The following is a 22,509-nucleotide window of genomic DNA, read 5'->3' as shown; positions in this document are numbered from 1 at the left end:
TGTCCTTAAAAGAAAGAAGTGAATCTTCAGTTAGTTCAGAGCAAATGAAATTCACCTGAAAACTTTGCTTATTTTTTGTATGTTACAGTATGCATTTAATGACATAGAAATATGGACCTCTGTGCTGTGTAAAATCAATGTTCCATTGCTTTGCATTTTCATCTTCTTTTGGTAATTTCACACAATAAGGTGTGCTTCCAGTAACCATCTGCAATTCAGATAGGTCAGGCATACATGAGAGAACAAAGCCCAAAACACCTTCCAAGATTCAACAGCACAAAACTCCCATCAAATTATTCCAGCTTTAAGAGCAAAAGCATTACTTTTCAAGAACCATGGGCGCAACACAGTTCATATTTTGCAAGAAAGAAAACCATTAGCAATGCCCTTTTGGCTTACTTCTCATGTGACTTTATATGTCAGTGAGTAATTCACTTTTGCAATACAGACCTATCACTAGAAAATACAAATGCATTTATACTCAAATTAACAGATAAAGGTGAGACATGCAGTATGCTAGCAGGATGGTAATTATTTTGGCTTTGCTATCTGAGATAATTCCAAGTCAATTCCAAACCTGTTCCCCTTTTATCTTTTATGTGTTATATCTTTTTGGATGTTATTGCGCTTAAAAAAACCCTAACATTTAGGTTATTATTGTTCCGAGAGATGCCTTGGAAGGTATTATTGATTAAAGATAATTTAACCAATCAATGTTATTATAAACAGTCTTTCACTCAGCTGATTGACTCCTGCAGCTATTCATGATGAAATTCCACTTTCATTTACAATGGCAACAAATAGATTCCATTGGTAAGAATGAAAACACTTCATCTCCCTAGACAAAGGACAATCAGATCATTATTTGGTTTATGAAAATGTAGGCAGTTTAATATGTTGATTAAAGTAATGCAAACACCTGTGTGCTTTGCAACACTGATTTACAGCACATAGAGTCATTTAGCCATTTTCAGTGCAGGTAGATGTACAAGGGTAGTTATAAAGAAATAAGGCTGTTAAATAAAGATGGATAAATATAAATAAAATGTAGATAAATATAAATAAAATATAGAAAACAGAAATAAAATAAAGAAAATAGTAAGCATGTCCAAATGTTTATAGGGCTGTCTTTCTTAAAAAAAAATAGGTTTGCAGGCTTTTTTTTCACTTTATATGTCACCAAACAATAGTCTTTGTCATCATTAGCAGTTCATGCTAAGCCTATGCTTTTAATTTTGATTATGTTTTGAAAAGTCTCTAATTAATTTCCTAGTGATCTAAATATAGTGACCAGTAGTCAGATTTACAACTGACTTTGGTTGGGATTCCACTATAAACTATTAAATACATGTTAGAAACTGTTTACAGACACCAGTAAGGAAAATGGTGTATTTCAGAAACATGGCTGAGAAATCTGCAATATGTAGAGTTTAGAAACTTTTCTAGGGGGAGCATATTATTTTTTTTTTGGGGTGGTGGTATTGATTTTATGCTATATTTTTATGCAGCTAAATTTTTCAGACTTATTTTTACTATTTATTTGATTAATCAAAGCCATCATTATTGCATTAACCTAATACAAATCCAGAGCACAGTGCCTGGTAGCTCAGCTGCTTAAAATATTTTTGTATCTGCTGTGCAATGAAACAGTGTTAAGACGAATTGTGCTAGCTTCAGCCCTTTTTAGAGCACCACTAAAGCTATGTGACACATACTGACAAGGCCAAGAATAAGTACTTAAAAATGACAGAGATTTGATTGAACTTCTGTAGCATTTTTCCTGCATCTTGTGATGCTGATTAGCTCCCAGCAGCACCAAGGAGGTCTCACACAGAGGCAACTGCCACCTATCGACAAAAGATGCGTTCGATGCCACTGACCGAAAACTGCAAAAAAAAAATGGCACCAGGCTGCCACCTGCTGCTGTGCAGAATTACTTCAACAAACACGTTTGTGAGGCCACAGCATCAATCCTCGACGGGCTGGCTTCAACAAAAACGTGCCCATTGTGCAGCAGCGTGCTTTTCTCTAGGCATCCAAAAAGCGTTGCTCAGGATTATAGAAAGGGAAGTTCTGTCTGCTTGAAAACAGGCCACTTATAGGAACCTAAAAAGCTATCTGGAGGGGATCTAGCATTTTGAAGTGTTGCTGGCTGTTGTGTTTGTTGCTGGCTGTTGCTGGCTGAAGTGTTTGATGGTTAATGTTCCTGCTTCCAGAAAGGGACCGTGAGCTCAGAACTCTGGCCAGAATGCTGACCAGATCTCAAAACTCTGAACAACAAAAACATGAAGAAATTAAAACACGGTGTCCCATGATTTCGGCAGCACAGGGTGATTTTTGGGTGCTGGCCTTCCCCCAGTGAGTCCCTTCATCTGACATGAGGGGTGGAAGTTTTAGTGTCAGGTACAGAGGAAATCTTGTTGGAAAGCCCAACAGCTTTTTACAGGTTATTTTAAGTAAACTGTCCCTCCCTGTCACAGTAGACGGACCACACTGCTAAGCATAAAACAGTAAATAATACAGCGTGGGCAGTATTAGGCTTGCTATTCTTGGCCTCAGTGTTAGCTCTTTATCAGCAGGCATTACTGATCTGGGGGAGTGCAGTTGGTGGGTCACTTCTCTAAGTATCTCCTAACTGGCCACAGCCGGCTTCTGTCAAACTTGGAGACGTGTATGAGGGATGACGGTTTGCTTTTCTGTTTATTTTGTGTTTCTTTGTTGGATTTAGAGTTTTTAATCCTTCTTTGCCTCTTTGAGCGTTCCCCCCGTCCTCCCCACAACTGGGCAGAGTGCGACCGTCGGTCACGCGCGGCACTGCTCACCGCCGCCGCGTGGGCGGTGCCCGCGCATGCGCCTTTCGCCATCCGGCTGCCGTGTGGGGCCGCGTCCGGATGCTGGAGGTGCGGATCTGGCTCCGGCCCCCGGAGGGGTTTGCTGGTGGGAGGGAAGGAGGGGGGTATTTTTAATTACCATAATTAATGTTGTATCGGTTCTTTCTTATAGATGGTGCTCTTATTCTGTGTGTTGTTCCTGTTTTGTGAGTGTACTGTCAGCTCGCCACAAATCGTAGAGGCTGAATGTTTTCTTAGTAGTGTATATTAAATTCAAACAAATATTTTAAGGGTAATTGAGCGTCTGTACCACCTTAACTCAGCTTTTAGGTGTTGCTGCACTATGAGTAATGACTGCTGGGCCCTTAAATGCACAGTGCATGAATATCACAGTCATTTTCATAGGGACAGTGCCTAACTGGAATGTCTTGCAAGTAATATAAATATTTTTTTCTCTGGCTTGGAGATGGTATTTGTCTGATCTCAGCACTAATTCAGGCCTTTGCTGCTTTATATTTTTCTGGTTGGTCTTGGCTGTGATCCTACAAAGCACTCAAAATGGACTTAGTTTGAAAAACAAATAGGTCTAGTGCATATACAAGTTTAAATACATTTGCTGCTTGAAAAAATGTGACCTTATATCTGCAAATACTGTGCTCCTATTATGTGTGCTTCAGTTTAGCAAGGAAAAGAATAATTTAACTAGGAAAGGTTTTCGGTATGTAATTCACCCATTGCTGTCCCTCAAAACAAATAATTTTTCTCCAAATTTTGCTGTTGTCACTGGGCTTAAAAGTTGAGGTTGGTTGTAACTCTTTGAGTTACAAAGCATAGTTTTATCGTATTTGTAAGCCTGCAAAGGAGAGGAGAGAATCAATATTTAAAGGCTTGAGCTGCATTGAAATATGAATGTTTGTTATGAAACGCATGGTTCTCGCTACAATAATTTACCATTGTTTCCAGTACAAGGATGAGACAGTTATGTCCCTTTAGTACCAGAATGACAAGCTCAAGACTGTGGGTGTTGCGGTGTCTGATAACAACGTGAACATTTAATTCAAGTCTGCAACTTAAGAACAAAACTACAGATCTAGCCTTATCCTTTGCTGTCACTTCTGTGTTACTGAAGCCAACTCTGGCTTGCTCTTGCCTCTGGTTACCTTGTCTGGTGAGTATGAAACCTAATGAATTTTACTTATTTGGATAACGGTTATATGTGGTTAGAATTTCTGTAGCCAAAATTTTGTCAGGCTCTTAACTGTATTTTTATATTGGTTTTGAAATATATGAAATCACCTAAAAAAAAGACTCTCCAGCGTTTTTTGAAACTGTAACGTAATTTACTGCAGGAATAATAGTGTAAAAAATCACTGTCTTTCGTTTCAAAATTGAATGTATTTAGATCTTGTTTAGGTCCAGTTATCTATTTTTATGATCATCAATGTTAGCATATGATGAAGAAAATCTTGGAAGATTTTCATATTCTGTAGAGTTTATTAATACTATAGAGATATAGGCAGTCAATTTTTCAGTGTGCAGCAGTATTTGACTTTAACGTAATAGGAATTTATACTTGTAACTTAAAAGGGGAATTACTGTTTCTCCAAAAGAAATCAATCATGGCTGACGACTCTCAGAGAAACTTTCGCTCAGTGTATTATGAAAAAGTGGGATTTCGTGGAGTTGAAGAGAAGAAGTCACTGGAAATTTTGTTAAAAGATGACCGGTTGGGCAAGTCAATTTCACTCTTTCCTCTATTCGTTTGGTGATTTAGCATCAGGTAGGGGAGGGAATAATAGATGGTTTGTAGCAGCTGCGCTTAATACTCACTAGTTTTTCATCCTTTACCTTTAATCTCTCTGTTTGTACTAGCAGTCCTTTGAGTTTCAAGGAGTTGAGGATATGAATTGTAAAAGCTATTAAGGTTCTGTGCTTGCATGTTTTTTTCTCATTCTCTACGCTTAAGTGAAAACAATTTTATCTGAAAATACATATCATGCTGTATACGTAAATACGTATCATGTTGTTAGTTCCATCTAACCTCAAAATGATGATTTTGTTACTGCTGTTGGTCTTTGAGGAATGCCTATAATGGAATAGAAAGAGAAAAGTTGTCCTTTTAACAGAGTACTTAATTGCTTTGACATAGCAACATCGCAACAAAATGCCTATAAAAATGGTAGTTTCTTCCTAGTGAAAGCTGGGGCAGCTATAGTTTTATTGTGAGTCAAGCCAACGTATGTTATTTTCCAGAATAAATACTGTTACGGTTTATATAGCTTATTCTATTCCCAACTGAGGTGGTGAAAGCGTTTGTTGGTAACAAATCATGAAAGTGGAGATTTCTATCTGCTTGTCATACTTAGGTAATTCATAGACTGGGGACTATTGATATATTAAAATTTAACGTTTTTCTTCAATTTTTTTATTTCTCTACAGATATTGAGAAGCTTTGCACGTTTAGTCAAAGGTTCCCTCTCCCATCCATGTATCGTATACTGGTGTGGAAGGTTCTTTTAGGTATGAAACATAACGTCTGTGACTCTCTGTAGAAATGAGCATGTAGAATGTGCTCTCTTTCTCTCTCAGCAGTAATGACATGGATTATTCTGTACTCTTGTGTACTGACATATTTAGTCTATTTTTACATCTACTGAGGATGCACAATAGCAGTTATAAAGCTTAATATCAGGTGCATACTTCCTGAGAACTTTTGCAGAAGTGTACAGAGAAGAGCGTATTTTAGTCTTAACGTTATCCAAGTAAGTCTATTGGAATGGATTTAAAAGGTGGCTTTTAAGTCACTGATACTTGATAAGGTTTTCAGTTCTGTTCATAAAATAAAACACAACTGAGTTGAAGTAAAGTGGTGATTAAACTTGAAAAGGTAGGCAAGCTATGGAAATGTATGTTTAAGAGAAGCTTTGTGTTCTTGGTTTGAAGATTACTTCTGGTTTTGATTCTGGATTTGAATGGTATTTGCCAGTGAAGAAGTTATGAGGCCAGAGAGAAAGTATGGCATCCCCAGAAACAATAATGAAAAATAAATAATAAAAGAAAAATTCAATTTTCTTTGAAGGGTATTTGTCAGATGACCAATTGAAAAGTATTAATGACTTTGCAGTAGGTGGTCAAGTGTGTCAGATTTATTGGATACGAGGTGATGCTGCTTGGGGACAGGGGGGGTTGTGTAGGGCCTGGGAGTTCTGACCTGTACCAGGTATCTGGAGAGGTTCCCGTAGAGTTACCAAGTGTAAAGAAACACTGCTGGACCAGTTGTGAAGGTAGGTTGTGTGACTGAATCTCTGAAGGAGAAATGTGACCTATTGCACTGTTGGTGGCTGAGCATGCCACTGTTGAAAAGCTTAGGGGGGACTCCCATGCTGAGCGTTGTATTACTACAGCTGTGGTCACACCTGGGATGCTGCTTCATCAGGGAGACACCTGCAGTATTTGTCTGCAGGTTGGCTTGCAAGCTGCTATCTTCTGCCCTCTGCAGCCATCCTGCTTCTCCATTGGCTGTTGGCTCTCTGGAATATGTGTTACGGTTCCCATAAACATCTCCTATCTGAGGATTTTGGCATGTGATTCATAGTCAAAAAGATTGATGACTCTTGCTTCAGATTGAATAGTTGGAAAACAAACAAATAAACAAAAAATGTTTTTTTATCCATTTCAGGATGCTTGTTTATTTTAGCTTCTGCCATAATCTTGAAAGTTCAGATAAATGTATTCTCTTTCTCTTTTTGGTCTCCATGTGCACTACACATGGAGTTTGAAATAATGTGTTAGGAAGTTTTATTTGAATTTTTAACAGTCTTTTAAAATATTTCTTTTTTTTTCTTTTCCCCTTCAATTTTCTACAACTTAAAAATTGTGCCTTCATAATAATGATTATTTGGATTTGTAAGTCTTTTTTTGGGAGAGGTGGTAAATGAGCAGTGTGTGGAAGGTGCAAGATGTAAAGTATAGAAGTTGAAGTTCTTTATATTGATCACAGAACTAGCAGTAGTCCTACCTGATAAAAATCTCCGCAGTTAGAGCACTAAGTTTAGGATGAAAAGAAATCTTGTAACCCTGGGCCTTAGTGAAGTAGTCAGCATCCTTTAAAGAATTTGTAACAGGAAATATAGGTGGTTTGAACAGGTAACTTAGTACAAGATCCTTCAGCCAAAATCATAATAGCAAAATACAGTCTCTTGGCAAATTTGCAACTCACTGCAGAGCCAGTGGTATATCTTTGACTGTTTTAGATAGGATGACTTGTGAATCCATGTGATTATATAAACTGCAATGATTTTTAGGCTAGCTCCATCTGAGTTAATTGTATGGAAAATTACCTCAATATCTGAGTACACAGAAAACAAGAGGAAGGTTTTCAAAGCCTTTTTTATTTTCTTTTTAGGATTCTGTATTTTAAAAGCTTTCAAAATAATTTATTTCAAGTACACAAGCTGTAATTTTGTGTACTCTCTAGGTGACCAGAGTACAAGGAATTTTATTATGCTGCATCACAGTGTTAACACTGATTTGAAGAGCTGGCTTTCTAAATGGCAATACAGAAGCTCTTTCCCTAAATGACTGGAACAACAGCCCAGTCCATTTCTGGTGGGAGGTATTAAATCTCTAAGTAATGTTAATACTTCAGCAGAATGGATTCTGTCCTCTCAGCAGAATCATTTCAGACACCTGCCAAGCCTTGGTGCTGTCCCAGGTTACATGGTATGTCAGAGATGTCTCTTAACTTCCTGTTCAAGTATGACTCGTGATGGTGTTGAGGCTAAAATGGTTTTTAGACATCCCTGTGTTAAGATTCTTTTCTGTCAGCTCAAGGTAGTCTTCTCTATTTAAGCAAAGCAGTTGGCAGTGTGTACATACGTAGTTGTTGACTCTGTTTTTGCGTCACATGAGAAATATCCTGCTCTGTCCCAGCTTCTGTAGTGCAGGTGGATTTGTAGTTGGGAAATAAGTTGTTACTGTCTGTTGTGCTTGATACTAAAACTCAGCCATTTCATGGTTTAACACTTGACAGCAATATTTTTATTTTAAATGAGAGGTGAAAGCAGCAGGTAGCCTGTTTAAGGACTGAGTTTTGAAGAATATTTTGTTCTCATGGGTTTCTACACCAGAAAGAGTTCTGCTCCACTGGTGGTATGAAAGAGGCATTTTTTTGCTTTGGTGTTTCTAAGATCTTGTTTCTATTGAAGCCAGTGACAGTTTTGTTCTGAACATCAGCGCATAGCAAGGTTGAGCCTTGAGTTAGGGGAATGATAGAGTGAAATGTTGAGCATCTCTTCTGGATATCAAAAACAACTCTTTTTTTTCTGCCTCTCTACTTGGATACGTTTAATTTTTTTCCTCCTAGGGAACTAGAAAAATGTACTGTACTGAGAAAGTTAAACTTGCATTGAAATTTGGGTGTTAACTCTTAATCTTTAATATACAACTGTGGGATTGATTTTGCTTCTGAATGTTCTTTTAGAGAGGATTAATCTCTATGGTACAGTGCACTAAGAAGTTTCCAGCGGAGATCTACCAGTAAACTGAATAATGAGATTGGGATGTACAGTATGTTTGCATTAGTTAATTGCATGTATATATTTTCTGGTCGTCTCAGATGAAGTGTATAATTTCAGAACACAAACAGCTAGCATATATAAAAATCATTCTGTATCCATTTTGTTTTCAAAATAAAATGAAGCTACACACAAATATGCAATTAGTACTGTATTAAAGCTTACAGATAGGTATAAACAACTAACAAGTCAGATATACAATTGAAAAATAAAGCTAGCTTGGTGAAGAGGGAGAGCACACCAATAAAGTTATTTTCCATCTGTCCCAGTATTGACATTTCTTACCAGCACATTAATGTAATATACAAAAGAATTAGCATTCATTTGTTGAAAAATTTGTAGAAGAGCTTTGGAAACAATTCTCAACATTGATGATTGATGAGAGAAACAATAGTACAAGTTTAGATTTTGTCTATGCTTGGTTAAAATATATAGTTTGTTTTTGTAAATCTAATGCTAAAGTGCTCTCTTAGCTTCTCTTCTTAGAGGGTTTTCTCCCTGTATTCTTTGAACAAGTTTATAGAAAAATCGCACTGCCAGGTCCTACGTTTTTGTAGGCAGATATCTTGGAAAGGGAGTTTAGAGTGCTCTGTTTTTTATCTTTACAGTTGCTTTTTTTTTTTTCTTCTGCTTTTTAGGAATTATTCCTCCTCACCATAAATCTCATGCCTCGGTGATGAACTACCGGAAGGAGCAGTACTGGGATGTACACCATGCTCTTCGTGTAATTCGTTTTATCAATGATTCTACCCCACAGGAAGATGTTTTCCTCCGCATACATCAACTGGAATCAGGAAAATTGCCTCGAAACTTGGCATTTCCTTTGGTGAGCTGTCATTTTGATAGTCTTTTAAGCATACTGGCTAACTTTATGCTATATTTTTATACTTTATTCTATATATTTTTTTAAGCATATAGCTAACTTATGATATAAGCCAGTAAGAAACTGAGCTGCATGTAGCAAAAGTACATGTAGATAAATTCATGTAAGGGGAAAGAAAAACAGAGAAGTGCTGTTATAAAATAAGGTATTTTAGTTGAAGTGCTTTTCTTTTTTTGTTCCCCTAAATACTTACATAAAGTTGTATGTCTTAAAAAGTCTTTTATATACTTCCACTGCTAGGCTTTTAGCCTTTTTTATTCTAGTTTTCACTTTCACAGTTTCTTCATAGCAATGAAGTCAAAATGACTTGGTACTGGATCTTGTAGATTGTTCACTTTCCTACAATGAGGATAATTCAGAGCCATTACTAGCAGCAATATGTTGCAAGCTACATCATATTTCTAAATAATTTGTTTTAAGATCTAGATTTTAAAGTACTGTTCTCCTTTTTCGGCTAGTCTGAACTGATCAAGGCTTAGTCAGATAACGTACTCTGTGGTTTACAGTGCACTCATGTGGGTAAAAAAGTATATTTTGATGAGTATATCATATGATGATAAAAACTGTGTGTAGACCTTACGTATAAGCCTCTATAAAAGAGGAGGTGATGAAAGGAGCCATGGGACTTGCTGAGATGGATTTTATCCTATGTCTAATGTTAATTTATCCATGTTCACAGTAGTCCAGCTTACTTTATTTTTCATCTAAACAAACTAAACAAAACTTGACATAGGAGCTTACACGGTATTTTTATTTGACCAGGAATGGAAGATTTACATACTCCTTTGTCCAATTGTGGCTTTATTAGCTCACAGGCTTGCTTTCCTTTCTGATAGGCTATTTTGCTGTTCTGCAGGGTGTATTTTGGGCAGATAGAGTGAACATAGAAAATCCAGCAGTGTTTTGAGTTAGGGGATTGTATGCAGCATCCTCTAGTTGGAGGAGCGAGAGTGTTTTGTGCACTTGCCATTGCCTAGGAATGCAGTCATCCTGCCCTGCAAGTTTCCTGTAGACAAATTTCCTTGACAGAATGTTCTAAAAGTTCATCCTTTCTAGAGCAGTATTGTTTCTGAGCAAGTGTTCTGTCAGTGCGTTCCAGAGTACTAGATAGTTTCAGTACTGTGATGAGATTAATAGAGATGAGGGTTAGCAGAGCCACTGTTATTCGTCCTGAAAGTTATGCTCGTTTTGCTGCAGAAAACATTTGTTCCATTTTATGTCAGCCTCTTTTCAGTGAAGACACTGACCCCTTAAACTTATAAAAGGTTACAGCTTATTACAGCTTGATAGTAATGCAGATGTTTTTCAGTGGAGGCAGAGGGAGTATGAAGGTGGTATTTTGAAGAGATATTTGGATCATTTAGTGGGCTTCCATGATTTGCACATGTTCTGCATCTGAAAGCAGCTTAATTAAGGGGATGTGTGCATTGCAGCCATCTATGTAACAGAAGCATATCCAAGCAGTATTTAGACTATTGATGTCTTTTGCATGAATTCTAATCTGCACCAAAGCTTATGATACTACAGCTTACTGCTGCTGATGGTTACATGAGGACAGACCGTGGATTCGCATCTAACTTGTTACCCCAAGTCCTAATGTAGTCAGTACTGCCTGCTTAAGGAAAACTTTAAGCAACACAGGGCAAATATAGTGCCTCTCCTGATGCATCTTCCCAGTTGAGAGGCTTCCTGAGCTAGTTGTTGACATAAGGCCTGGCTGATTTAGACTTAACTCACCTCTATCCTGTGTGCAGTCATACCAGTAATTGTGTTTTAGGCATGCTGGTACCTTTTGGTAGGAAAGTGTACCCTCTGGAGAAAGGAAGATAGTATGCCCACCACATGCTCTAGTCTTGTATTGTGGGGAATAATCACCTGGAAAAGATATTTCTTTCTAGCTATTGTGTAGCTAACACCCATGGCAAAGGTGTTTGAGGGGCATGTTTGGCAAGGAAAAAGATGAAAATATCTGCTGCTATGTAGTAAAAAAAATTAATGTGGGGCATAGAAGTAGGTATGTTGCTATGCCATTAGGAGGTAATCTCATTTAAGAATATTTGAGAACTTTGGATCAGATTTTTTCCAAATTCCTGTCGTCTGCTTGGTTTTAAAAGCAAGACAAGTCTTATTTGTTCTGCTTTAATAGGTATCTGGTCACTATAATGCAGCTGTTGCCCAGTGCTTTATTTATGAATGTCAGAACAGGTAGTATCTATCTTTGTATACTTTGGTTCCACTTTGGTTTTGCAAAGAGTAGGGAAAAGGAATGTAAGAATAACTTAAATCAAGCATTCTAATACTTCTTTGTAGTTAATTTTTTTTTTTTTGGCTTTGTTTTCCAGGAGCCAGAAGATGAAGTGTTTCTTGCTATTGCTAAAGCAATGGAGGAAATGGTGGAGGATCCTATAGAATGCTATTGGCTTGTCAGTAGCTTTGTTAATCAGCTGAACAGCAAGCACAAAGATGCATTGCAACAACTGGTAAGGGAATGATTTTTTTTTTGTGTGAGGAGAGCAGTAAGTAAGGGAGAAGGAAGTCATAGAAAGCATGCATGCTGGGCGTTTTGGAAGTTGCAGTGTATGGAGGTAACCACAATGTCAGAGGCTGCATCCATGGATTATGTTCTGGCAGGAGCAGTGCTTTTTGCATTGTGATTGTACTCTGCTGTAGGAAACTTTGTCTAAAATAGCAAACAAAACCAATTTTTTAATGTTGCATTGTAGGTTTTGACTATTTTTTTTTAAGTCAGCTTACATTGTATTTAGGTGAATTATATTTCATTCAGTTAAGAATTTTCTTTGTGTTAAACAATTAAAGATATAACAAACTTCAGGACATCTTGACTTAGGTCTTTTGCTTTTTTGGCTGCATCCCTGGCATTCATATGCTGTTCACTGGATGACAGTGAGGCAATGCACAATTGTTTTGCTTTATAAATGGAGCAGGGTATTTTGTGTCTTCAGAAAGACAGCATGTTACAAATTAAGTTACAATTAAAAGTGTAACAGGACTTTGTCACTGATCATTCAAATGCTCTCAGAGAACATTAATTTTGAATTTCTGTATTACTGCTTTATAAAGTGATTTTAAAGCAAATGCATACTTATAAAAATTCCTTTGTTATATAAAAGTTTTTGTAATTCTTCAAATAGTCGTAAAAGATAAACATTTTAGTTAATACTCATATTTTTATATCAGTGGATATCTGCTCTGGCAATCAATGAAAACCTGTTGCAGAAAATTATGTATGTCCTTTGTTATTCTTGGAACACAAAAATACATTTTAAGTCTTTTCTGCTTCTGCCAGAGGTGATACCAACTATACCAATTTCTGTATTTTCTTTCAAAGGACAGAGGAGTCTTTTTAAAGAAGGTATGTGCCTCAGTTACATAGGGATGTCTCCCTAAATTTTTATTTTAATGTACACATTGCACCAAGACTGTGGATGTTAGAATATGGACAAAGGAAGTGCTTTTTTTTTTTAATTTGAAAGCTGAAGTTATTAGCAGCTTATCTAATTATGAGAAAAAGTATAAAGACACTGGAATTTATGAAAATTTGTATTGTGTTACATTAGACTTTAAGCAAAATGAACATTATTCACATTTTTAAGCCTATTTGTATGCTCTTCTGTTGCCTTTTCTAAATTGTTTTCTTAAACAGGAAATCAATGTCCAGCTTTTATTATATTGCACAGGGATTTGCTCTGAGAATTGTTTTTCTTGTTTTCACTGCATTGTGTATAGGTTTTTATGATGCGTGCTAAGATTATTACCTTTGAGATGAATAAAACTCAATTTTACTTGTGAAGATAGCAGTAATTATTGCAGGTTTAGTCTCTGCATTGCATTAAGCTCTCAAACAGCTCCTTGCGTTAGTGAGTAGTGCATATTTTGGAAATCTTGCTAGTGGTCAGCAATTTAAGGAACCTGGGGCTATTTATTTACTAAAGTACTAAATTGCAAAAATCGGTGATACTTTTATTTTGGAACACCAGGGTTTAGTTAAAATAATGTAAGTTCATTATTTTAACGTGTGTTTTTATGCTTGCAGGTCTTCAAAGACACATCTTGCTTTACAGTGGGCTGTAATAATGGAGGGGAGGGTACTCTGATTTTACTTATCCTAAAATTTTCCAATTCGTTTTTCAGCCAAAAATTCTGGAGCAGTATTTGAACATTGAAGATAACAGACTCCTGATGCATCTAAAAGCATGTGCTGCAATGAGCAAACTCCCTTATGATCTTTGGTTCAAAAAGTGTTTTGCAGGCTGTTTACCTGAGTCCAGTTTACAGAGGCAAGCTCTTTTTTTTCCCCTTTCTGTTTGTAATTGCATAGTAATTTTAGCTCCTTGTTACCCTAAGCAGGCAATGAGCTTTCCTTATCTTTATCTGTAATGAAGGTATGAAGTTAGCTTTATTGTTGACTTGGAAATGACAAAATTTGATTTGATCCCACTCGTTACTGATGTGAGGTAATCTGAGTGTGATCACTTCTGGTATTGACATGTAAAAAGGATGGAGTTAAATATAGTGGCTTATTCTGTTTCACACTTTTTGCCTCCTAGGATTTAAAACTCCAAATCCACTCTTTGTGATAGGCAGCTGAAAGTAGTTAGTTTTCAGGCTTTTTAACCAAAATCACTCCTTAGGGAGTGATTATAATACTGTATTACCACCAGATGAAAAAGATTTTGGGAGTGTTGGTTTTAATTAAAAAATAAATAAATACTATGGTGGGTTGATCATTACAGAGTTCATGAAATAGTGCATTATATCAGGATTCCATGGGTAGAAATAGGCTGTCCAGCTTTTAAAAGGGGGAAATTCTTGTGCATGGTACTTCTCCTTTGAACTGAAGCTTCTGTGATTTCTCTAATTCTGCCATCTGAAAACTCTTGGAAAAGTGGAAAATTCAAGTTAAATGAAAAGAAGCATAATGTTTCTGCATTAACATAGATGCTGCTAATAGCTGAACAAGAAGTGGTACAGAGAAAACAATGGTCTCATTTTCTGCCACCTTTTAAAACTTTGAGAAGAAACAAGGTTCAGGGGAAATCTTACTCTAGCACCTCCAGGGCTTCAGTGGCTGCTGTAAAAACACTGTCCTGGTTTCAGCTAGGATAGAGTTAATTTTCCTCCTAGTAGCTGGTAGGGTGCTAAGTTTTAGATTTAGGATGAGAAGAATGTTGATAACATGCTGATGTTTTAATTGTTGAAGAGCAGTGATTACACTAAGCCAAGGACTTTTCAGCTTCTCGCTCTGTCCTGCCAGCGGGCAGGCTAGGGGTGCAGCAGGAGCTGGGAGGGGACAGAGCCAGGACAGCTGACCCAAACTGGCCAAAGGGGTATTCCATACCATCTGATGTTATGCTAAACAATATATACGGGTGGCTGGCCGGGGTGGGGGGGCCGGCTGCTTGGGGATAGGCTGGGCATCAGTCAGCAGGTGGTGAGCAATTGCATTGTGCATCACTTGTTTCGTACACAGTAGCAGTAGTAGTAGTACTATTATCTTTATTATTTTTTTCCTGTCTTAATAAACTGTCTCTATCTCAGCCCACAGGCTTCGTTTTCCTGTTTCTCTCCCCCATCCCAGAGATGGAGGGGGGAGGGTGAGCGAATAGCTGTGTGGTGCTTAGCTGCTGGCCGGGTTAAACCACAACAAACACTGAAATTGAGAGTTTTGTTGAATGCTCTGTAGAAAAAATACTTTGCTTTATTGTGGTAGAGTTGTTTGCAATCTGAATAGTGAGTGCAGTCTTCCTTGCTTATCTGGGTTTTTACATTTCATAAAGGCAAGTGCGGAACAGCTGTTCTTTAAAATATTCCCCCCCACACCCATTAAGAAAATATGAGGGTTTTAGGGAACAAGCTATAAGATTAATATTTATGCTTTTCAGTCTTGTGGTGCAATGGTCTTTGAGGTTGTGTATGCTCTACTGTTGGCAAGGAAGGTGTCTGACAGCAGTTTTTGGAACCAGAACTGAAAGAGTTGGTGGCAGACTTTTTGGTGTTACCCTTTGTGCTGCGTGGTCATCGTTACATGTGTAGTTCTTCTTACCAACACCAGTAAGGCTCCAAAGTAGTCTGTGCTGTATAGAGGTTGTGTGTGATGTGAGGGTTAAAAATGTTTACTACTGTTGGGGCCACAGAAATTATGTAAGCATGTATAAATTGTTTGTTACATCTTTAAAGACAATTGAATATGTGTGATTTGTCTGTATCTGTGTTGCACGTTTGTATTTATAGGCTCATTTTAGCAGGTAACAATTGACCTGGTTTCATCCAGTTTTCTCTGTATGAAACTTAATACAGTTTGTCAGTAGATGTGACTGTTTCACCTGGGACTTGCCAGTCGGCTCAGAACTTCATTTCTGTAGGCTGCTGGGGTACAAAATGACCTCCGCAAGCATTAGGAACCTCTTTCCATGTCTTCTAGTAGATGTTTTAATTTACAACTTAAATGATTTAACGTTGAGGCTAGGTGTTCTGGCTAAGAAATTTGCAATAGAGCAGCTTTGCTATTGGAGGATTCCATTGTTTTGACACTTCTGTTGAAAACTGCATGTTTTGTGGAGCTATCTCATCTAGACAGTGTAAAAGAAAAAAATCTAGATGAACTTTGATTTTCCTATTTTATATTGTCAGAATTTTCTGTTTCAGCTTCTGTAATTTTGAATCAGTTCATTTACATAAAATGTTTTATCTAGTTAGTGTACTGGTTAGCATTCTCATATTCTATTTTAATTTAGCAAAGTAAAATAATTTGACCTGAAAATATTTAAATAATTTTTTTTTTTATGGTAAATATCCAGTTACTGTCTTTTTTATATTACTCTGCAGTAAAAAACTTCGGAGGGTTGGAACTTCTGATGGTGCAGCAATTCCATTTACCAACAATTCTTGTGAGAACAAGATGAAAGTGCACTTTTCCTTGGCAGTTCAGGTTTTTGAATTACTCAATTGTAATGAAAATAGCCTCATTTGCTAAGGAAATAAAATACTTTGTGGGCAGCATGTGACAGATGAGCTTAATTAATGCTTGGAGATTCAGTTTGGATTAGAATCTAGAAGCCCGAATGCTTATCTGAAATGTATCTAAATGGCAGCATTGGAACTGCTGAGAACTGAAAACAGGTCTCCAGTTCTCCTGTGAGTTTCACTTACTTTTTCCTCAAGTGAGAGATGACATGAGCTCAGTATTTTATGATTTAATTTAACTTATGATTTAGTACTACATTTCTTAGAGAGGTTGCTTGCTTTGTCTAAATCGTAGCCTTCTCTGCCAGGCAGCTAAATATAAATTTCATCTTTTTTTCAAAGGTGTACAAGATTTGGATGTGCTATGCAGAAATTTTATCCAATAATGGTGAGATGAATTGTACATAATATCAGCTGTATTCCTGACAAGTGTTGCCATTTCAGAATACGTACTGTTTCATAGCACACTTCTCCTACTTTTGTCATAGGTAAAAGTTGTGCATCAATTTCACTTAAGTGGGTTTGGCAAACCAATGTAGAAAGCTTTCATGTAGAAACATTTCTTTCGAGCTTATGCATTGTCTTTGCTCTGCTTGTGCTAAATGCTCTTAAAATGTAATAAGCGTCTTTCCAAATGTCTTTAAGGTGCCACATGGGTAAAAAGTAGAGCAGACTGGGCACTCCGAAGGCTCTGTATCCTCAGGGTTCTGTTATTGCACCTGGAATTATAGACAGGCAGCTTCCTAGAACATGAACCTGCCTGTAGCATGGACTCCAGAGGGACAGAAAGGATTACTTCTCTCTGAAGTGGGGAGAAAACTGAGTTGCACCTTTGTTTATACTCCCCATTGCTCTATTTGCTCGCATCTACATAAGGGTATCTGGTCATCTGTTCAGCAAGCCCCATGTGTGGAGAGTTTTCAAATGGCGCTGTGTGGGGCCTCAGCTGGAGAGCCTTGCTGTTAAAGCAAGGTATCTATTTTGCAGCTTCAGCTCTACAGACCAAATTACACCTCAGCTGCCAGTTTGCTCTGATATAACAGAAATAGTGGAGCTTTGCAGATATGCTTGTGTATAAGCCAGGCATTTTTTATTGCTTAGTGTTGCCAGTCATGTATCATATCCATAGCTGACATTTTCAGTCCTCACTGAAGACTTGGCATGGTAATAGCTGGTGGGTTTGGATGGGCTTAGGTTAGTGGCCTCTGGTAATTTGTTTGTGGCAAAGTATTCTGTAGTTCTCCTGAAATCCTACTGCCTTTCAAACTGGCACTAACGCAGGTATTAATGTACAGCTTATGCAGTTTTACAACTGTGATCTCTGTGTCCTGCTTAAATTACATCAGTTGTAAAAATATGAGTCATTTAGTAGAAACAACAGAAACATGAAAGATACCTTCGATTTACTGTGGAAGGGATGTGGGCTGCTACAGTTTCTCTGCTCTACAGAGAAACTTAAGTCACTTGTTTGCCTGTGTCTAAGTAATTGAGCTGCTTCACAGCTGTCTTCATGGCTGGTGCAAGATCACAATATGATGTCAGGATGAGACTTGTATGTGCCTCATCATGTCCTTCCACATCTGTTCCCATTGGAAGGATACCTAGATGTGCAGAGGAGCGAGTAGTGGTTCTCATTAAACGTCTGTGGACCAGATGACTGGAGGACCAGAACCAGGGAATAAGGTTGAATGAGCTTACCCTGCAGCCTCGGTGTAGCCTTTGGGGGGAGGGGGAAAACTGTGAGGTTCACAATAACTTTCTCAGAAAAAGAGAGCGCAGCAACACTAGGATGCTTTTTGCTCTAGTACCCCACTGTAGTGATTGAGGAACCTGAGAAATGCCCTTGAGAATGTTGTTTTTCCATGCACATACAAATCATGTCCTGGCTACAGGAAAAAAAACTCAGTGAAAATTAAGTGGCTTTGTTTGCGTAGTTCTTGCCATTCTCTTTACTTTCATAGCTTCCAATGTCTTTATATTTTTCCTTGTGGTTTTTACTACTATTTCACTGTTCAAGAAACACCCACAAGAGTGCTCTTGTAGCTAATCGGTTACAATTATGTATCACAGAGGATGGTATCATTACAGTTTTTTATGACTTTAGTGTGCGCTTTCTTTTTCGGTGGTCCTGAGTAGGGCTACAAGCACGGTTGCATGACATACGTTACAGTTTTCCCATCTCTGAGAGAATCAAAAAAACCTGCTGAAAGTTATAATCCCTGACAGTACACTTGATGTTTACATACACAAGTTTTTGCTGTTATTTAAGTAGTGCAAGTAGAGTATAGATGTTACTATCAGTAAAGATACAATGCATAAAGGTTGCTATTTTAGGCTAGAATAATCAAAATAATTGTTTCCTTGAGACTGCCTTGACTTTTTTCTAGTCTAAGTAAACATTTTTCTGACACGGTTTGTTGCAGTTTCTGGTTCTATGGTATAGACAAGGTACTGATTGCTGGTCTGTTTATCAGTGTCACAGTCATTTCATTATTGCTGTTACTGGTGGAATTACGCTGACAGTACCAATAGCTGGAAATGTTAAGGGGGAAAAATCAGCAGACACAGCTAGTTAGTGCTAATATCTCATCCACTTAGCAATGTACCCTCTTCCCAAATTTGTTAGAAGCTGGTGATTTAGATAGTGCATCTGGTTTGCCAGTGTTAAAATACTTGTTCTGGAATCAGACTAAATAATAGGAAAACTTTTGAGTTTTTGAGCATGAAATGTAACCTACTGTAATGTAATTATGGGGACTAGAGTCGGGGACTTGGAAGCAAAATATGGAAGAAGGTTTAGTAGTGTATGTTAGAATTAGTAGGTTTATACTGAAACTAACATGGGGTTTAATAGAAACTTGAAAAATTCTTTCCTGTCTTTGAGTCTGTATTGCCATTTGTAGTTACAGTTCTGATGCCCATGAAGCACCTGGGGAGCTATGCTTGGGTTCTGAACAGAAAGGTTTGAGAAAGAAAATGTATTAGAAGTAAATGGGAATCACTTGTACAGTGTGGAAGAGGAATGAGTTCTCAGTTTTCTCATAGCCTTGCTTAAAGCTTCTAGACTTGACATCAACATCAGTGTAATATCTACAGTGACCACTTGTCCTGAGATTCTTGAACCACAAAGGAAGCAAAATTTTAATAGTTCCTGTCTTTGTGGGTTTTGTAGTCATTTTTAATCCTATGAAGACAGGGAAATAAAAGTAAATTGCAAAGGGGAGAGAAATTAGCTATGCCTTTTTTCCCCTATTTATCCATGTGGGCTTTTTGTTTGTTTCCTTAATTTTAAAGAATAGTCATGGGGATTTTATGTATTCTTTTCCAAGCTTCTTTATTATAAATTAAATTCTGGTCTTTTTTTTTTTTTTTGAGGAATGGAGAGGTAAAAGCAGTGTCAAACCAGCTGTGTGGTTGGAAGGTTATCAAGCTGACAAAGATTTGACTTGAGTCACAGTTTAAAAGATGAATGCTGTGTAACAGCAGCAGTCATTCCACTTTAGGAGTTAAAAAAAAGCCTTTGCTTAAAGGTGTGATACCAACTCTTTAACACAGCTGTCAATGTTTATGCCTTCATTGTGTTCTCTTGGCACTCCAGGCTGAAGTGCAAGCTCTTCTGAGACAAAAGGTGATGTAAAAATGTTTGTCTTCTGAAGAAACACACCTGTAGATCCAAGTTTGTAGGTGGGCTGCAGAAGATGCTAACCAATTATAGTTACTGGATTCAGAGATTATGGAGGATAGTATATGATCATGTCCCTCATGTCAAAGGAGAAACATCTATTGGAAAGGAGAAACTCTTTTAACAAGTGTCTGGATGGAGTAAGCACAGTAATCCTCAGACTTTCTGACATAGCTCTTAAAAGTCAAGAACTAAAAATAATGCAAAACCATAGAAGCTGCCATCTGACAGATGGTTTCACACTGGTTTTGGATAATCTTTCATCCCGTGTCTGTTGAGTTGCGCCAGAGATAGAGCTGCTGGTTGAAGGATGGGTTCAAATTGTTACAAGCTGTTCTAGTAATGTGGATCTCTTTTAATATTCACAGTTCTGTTGCTAAAGAACTTGCAGCCTTTGGAGGCCTGTTCTTCAGGTTTCTTTAAAACTGTGAGGTCTGGGCACAGCTTCAAAGAAGTGGTAGGAGTGCTTTGTTAATTCTGAGAGAATCTGTGCACAGTGGAATGGATTGAAACACTTCATAGTTGTTCTTTGTGTCTAATTTGAGCGTTATGGATGTATCTTGCTGATGTATAATATTTATATCTCCTACAGGAAGGACCTGGAATATTTAGCTGCTTGAGATGTAGTAGTTCAGTATTTCATCCTTTTGAATTTTCATCTACTTAACTATTTGAAGAGCGCATTTATTAAGTGTGCTAGTAAACTGTGTTTCTTTTTATTCACTAGGAAAAATTCTCACCCTTACTATGCTATGTAGAATAATTGTCACAGTTAAGGCTATTAAAACAAGATTTACTTGAGCCTTGCAAACAGTTGCATTTCTAACCAAGAACACACCCTATCAATACATTTGTTTGCCATCACCCTACTCTGTACAGATTGAGGAATTGATAAAATGTCTTGTATTTACCCTGATGTGAATAATTAATGCATTTGTTCTTATTCAGAAAAATTATCTAGAAAAAGGTGATTGTAAAAAAATCTGTTCTAGCAGATAAATAGGTAAGGACTACAGTAATGTGTGGTGATTGCTTTTTCATCTCTTTTTCTAGAGTTTGGGACAAAATTATTAGTGGGTCCTGCAAAATTCTTGTTTTTGTTGCTTTGGAGATATTATTAACCTTTAAAATGAAAATAATAGCACTGACTACAGCAGAAAAGATCACCCAGTTTTTGGAAAATGTAAGTACTCTTCTGTGCTTCACAATTACCATCTATGGCTTATAGAAGTGTTTTGACCTTTCGGCCTCAGAGTGTTTTGTATATCATAAACATACTATAAGGAGCTATTACATTATTCCCTGAGAGTAGTGTTGTAGTACCAAGGTGCAGGGAGGAATGAGAGGAGTAGTTGTTTCTATCAGAAGGTAAAGCTTTCATAGAATGAAATGATGTTTGGCTTTGCGTAATATATTATCTATGTTTGTGCAGAGTTGACAATATTCTTATACTGAAGAGTTTTTCTGTGGAAGTAAGTGCAGGTGAAGTTAGATTCATTTTTCCAGATCCTCCTTCTAGGGCTGGAGTCTGGCACCCTTTTTATTCCTTTACTGAGTGTCAGCCTGTAGACTCAACACACATTCTTTGTTGATGTATAAGGATAGGATCTTGAACCTGACCCTGAACTTTCCTTCTGTGGATGGTAGTGAGCATGACAGCAGGGTTATAGGATCCTAATGTAACCTGGGTTAGATGGATTAGATATGTTTGTGGTCATGGATGGCCAGTATGAGTAATGCCTGATGTCACATGAGAGGTGTAAAGTGAGGGATGCCTGAGTGGACACCTTCTCTTGTTTTGTAAATAAAAGTTTTATGTTTAAAATGTGGGAGTAACATGGTGCATGTAGGGCTGAGGGATGGTAGGATGGGGAGATGAGATTATAGTTTAGCTTTGTGTAAAGAGATAAAACTTGAACTTGAGGTTTAAAATCTTTATTTGAAACAACAGTCCTAATAAAGTACACTGACAAGGCATCTTAACCCAATCTTTTGCAGATTCCTCAAGACAACACTGACGCTATTGTCAGCAAAGCAGTGGATCTGTGGCGCACACACTGTGGGACTCCAGCACACTCAGTCTGAGAACTTTCTTTGTTTATAGAAGTTTGGGGAAGAAGAAAAGACACTTGAAAAGTTTCCTTTTACTGTGATTCCCCTGTCATGGTGTAATGCTCTTAATTTCTTCTTCTGTGTAAAGATGCTATTAAAGCAGTTTATGGCATAATGATCAATGTGTAAATATTTTTCAATAAATTTAGATGGAGTGAGGATACCTAGTGGTGATGTGATCATGTCCAGAGTGTTTCTTGGCCAGCCAGCTACAGTATTCCGATTGCACAGTGTGTTCCAAGGCTTTTGGGAATGTAAATCTAACTCCTGAAACAAGGCAAATAAACTGGCTTGTAAAAAAAAAAAAAGTATGCCAGCTTATACTTGATATAGCTAGTTACTACTCGGAGGTGCTTTTAATGTGAATATACTGAGTGTCTGCTAGTTTGCTGAAACTTCTTGATGAAGAAAAATCATTCCTTTGCTGGAAATGTGCGTGTA

The 22,509-nt window shown here is 37.5% G+C and overlaps 1 protein-coding gene across 11 annotated transcripts; it reads left to right on the top strand.

The window, feature by feature from the left end:
* The first annotated feature begins 2,368 nt into the window (after positions 1-2,368).
* TBC1D7 (TBC1 domain family member 7) lies at positions 2,369-22,223 on the top strand. 11 transcript variants are annotated; one of them, XR_014580397.1, is made up of 11 exons: positions 2,369-2,900; positions 3,795-3,999; positions 4,442-4,562; positions 5,271-5,351; positions 9,046-9,233; positions 11,633-11,770; positions 12,640-12,663; positions 13,443-13,588; positions 16,617-16,662; positions 21,010-21,139; positions 21,955-22,223. XR_014580397.1 is itself a non-coding variant. In XM_083825814.1 (10 exons), exons 3-10 carry the CDS (start codon positions 4,551-4,553, stop codon positions 22,039-22,041), a joined length of 855 nt encoding a protein of 284 aa, XP_083681940.1. In that variant the 5' UTR covers positions 2,396-2,900; positions 3,795-3,999; positions 4,419-4,550; the 3' UTR covers positions 22,042-22,223. The 11 variants fall into 11 exon arrangements, 9 of the variants coding, with proteins under 9 accessions (XP_083681940.1, XP_083681939.1, XP_083681936.1 ...); XM_083825814.1 differs by lacking the exon at positions 16,617-16,662 and having other exon boundaries at positions 2,396-2,900; positions 4,419-4,611; XM_083825813.1 differs by lacking the exon at positions 16,617-16,662 and having other exon boundaries at positions 2,399-2,900; positions 4,442-4,611.
* Positions 22,224-22,509: the final 286 nt, after the last annotated feature.

Source organism: Anser anser (assembly GCF_964211835.1).
Source record: "Anser anser genome assembly, chromosome: 2".
Classification (NCBI taxonomy): Eukaryota; Metazoa; Chordata; class Aves; order Anseriformes; family Anatidae; genus Anser; species Anser anser.
The sequence above is the reverse complement of the archived record's forward strand: the minus strand, read 5'-3'. Positions and strand labels throughout refer to the sequence as shown.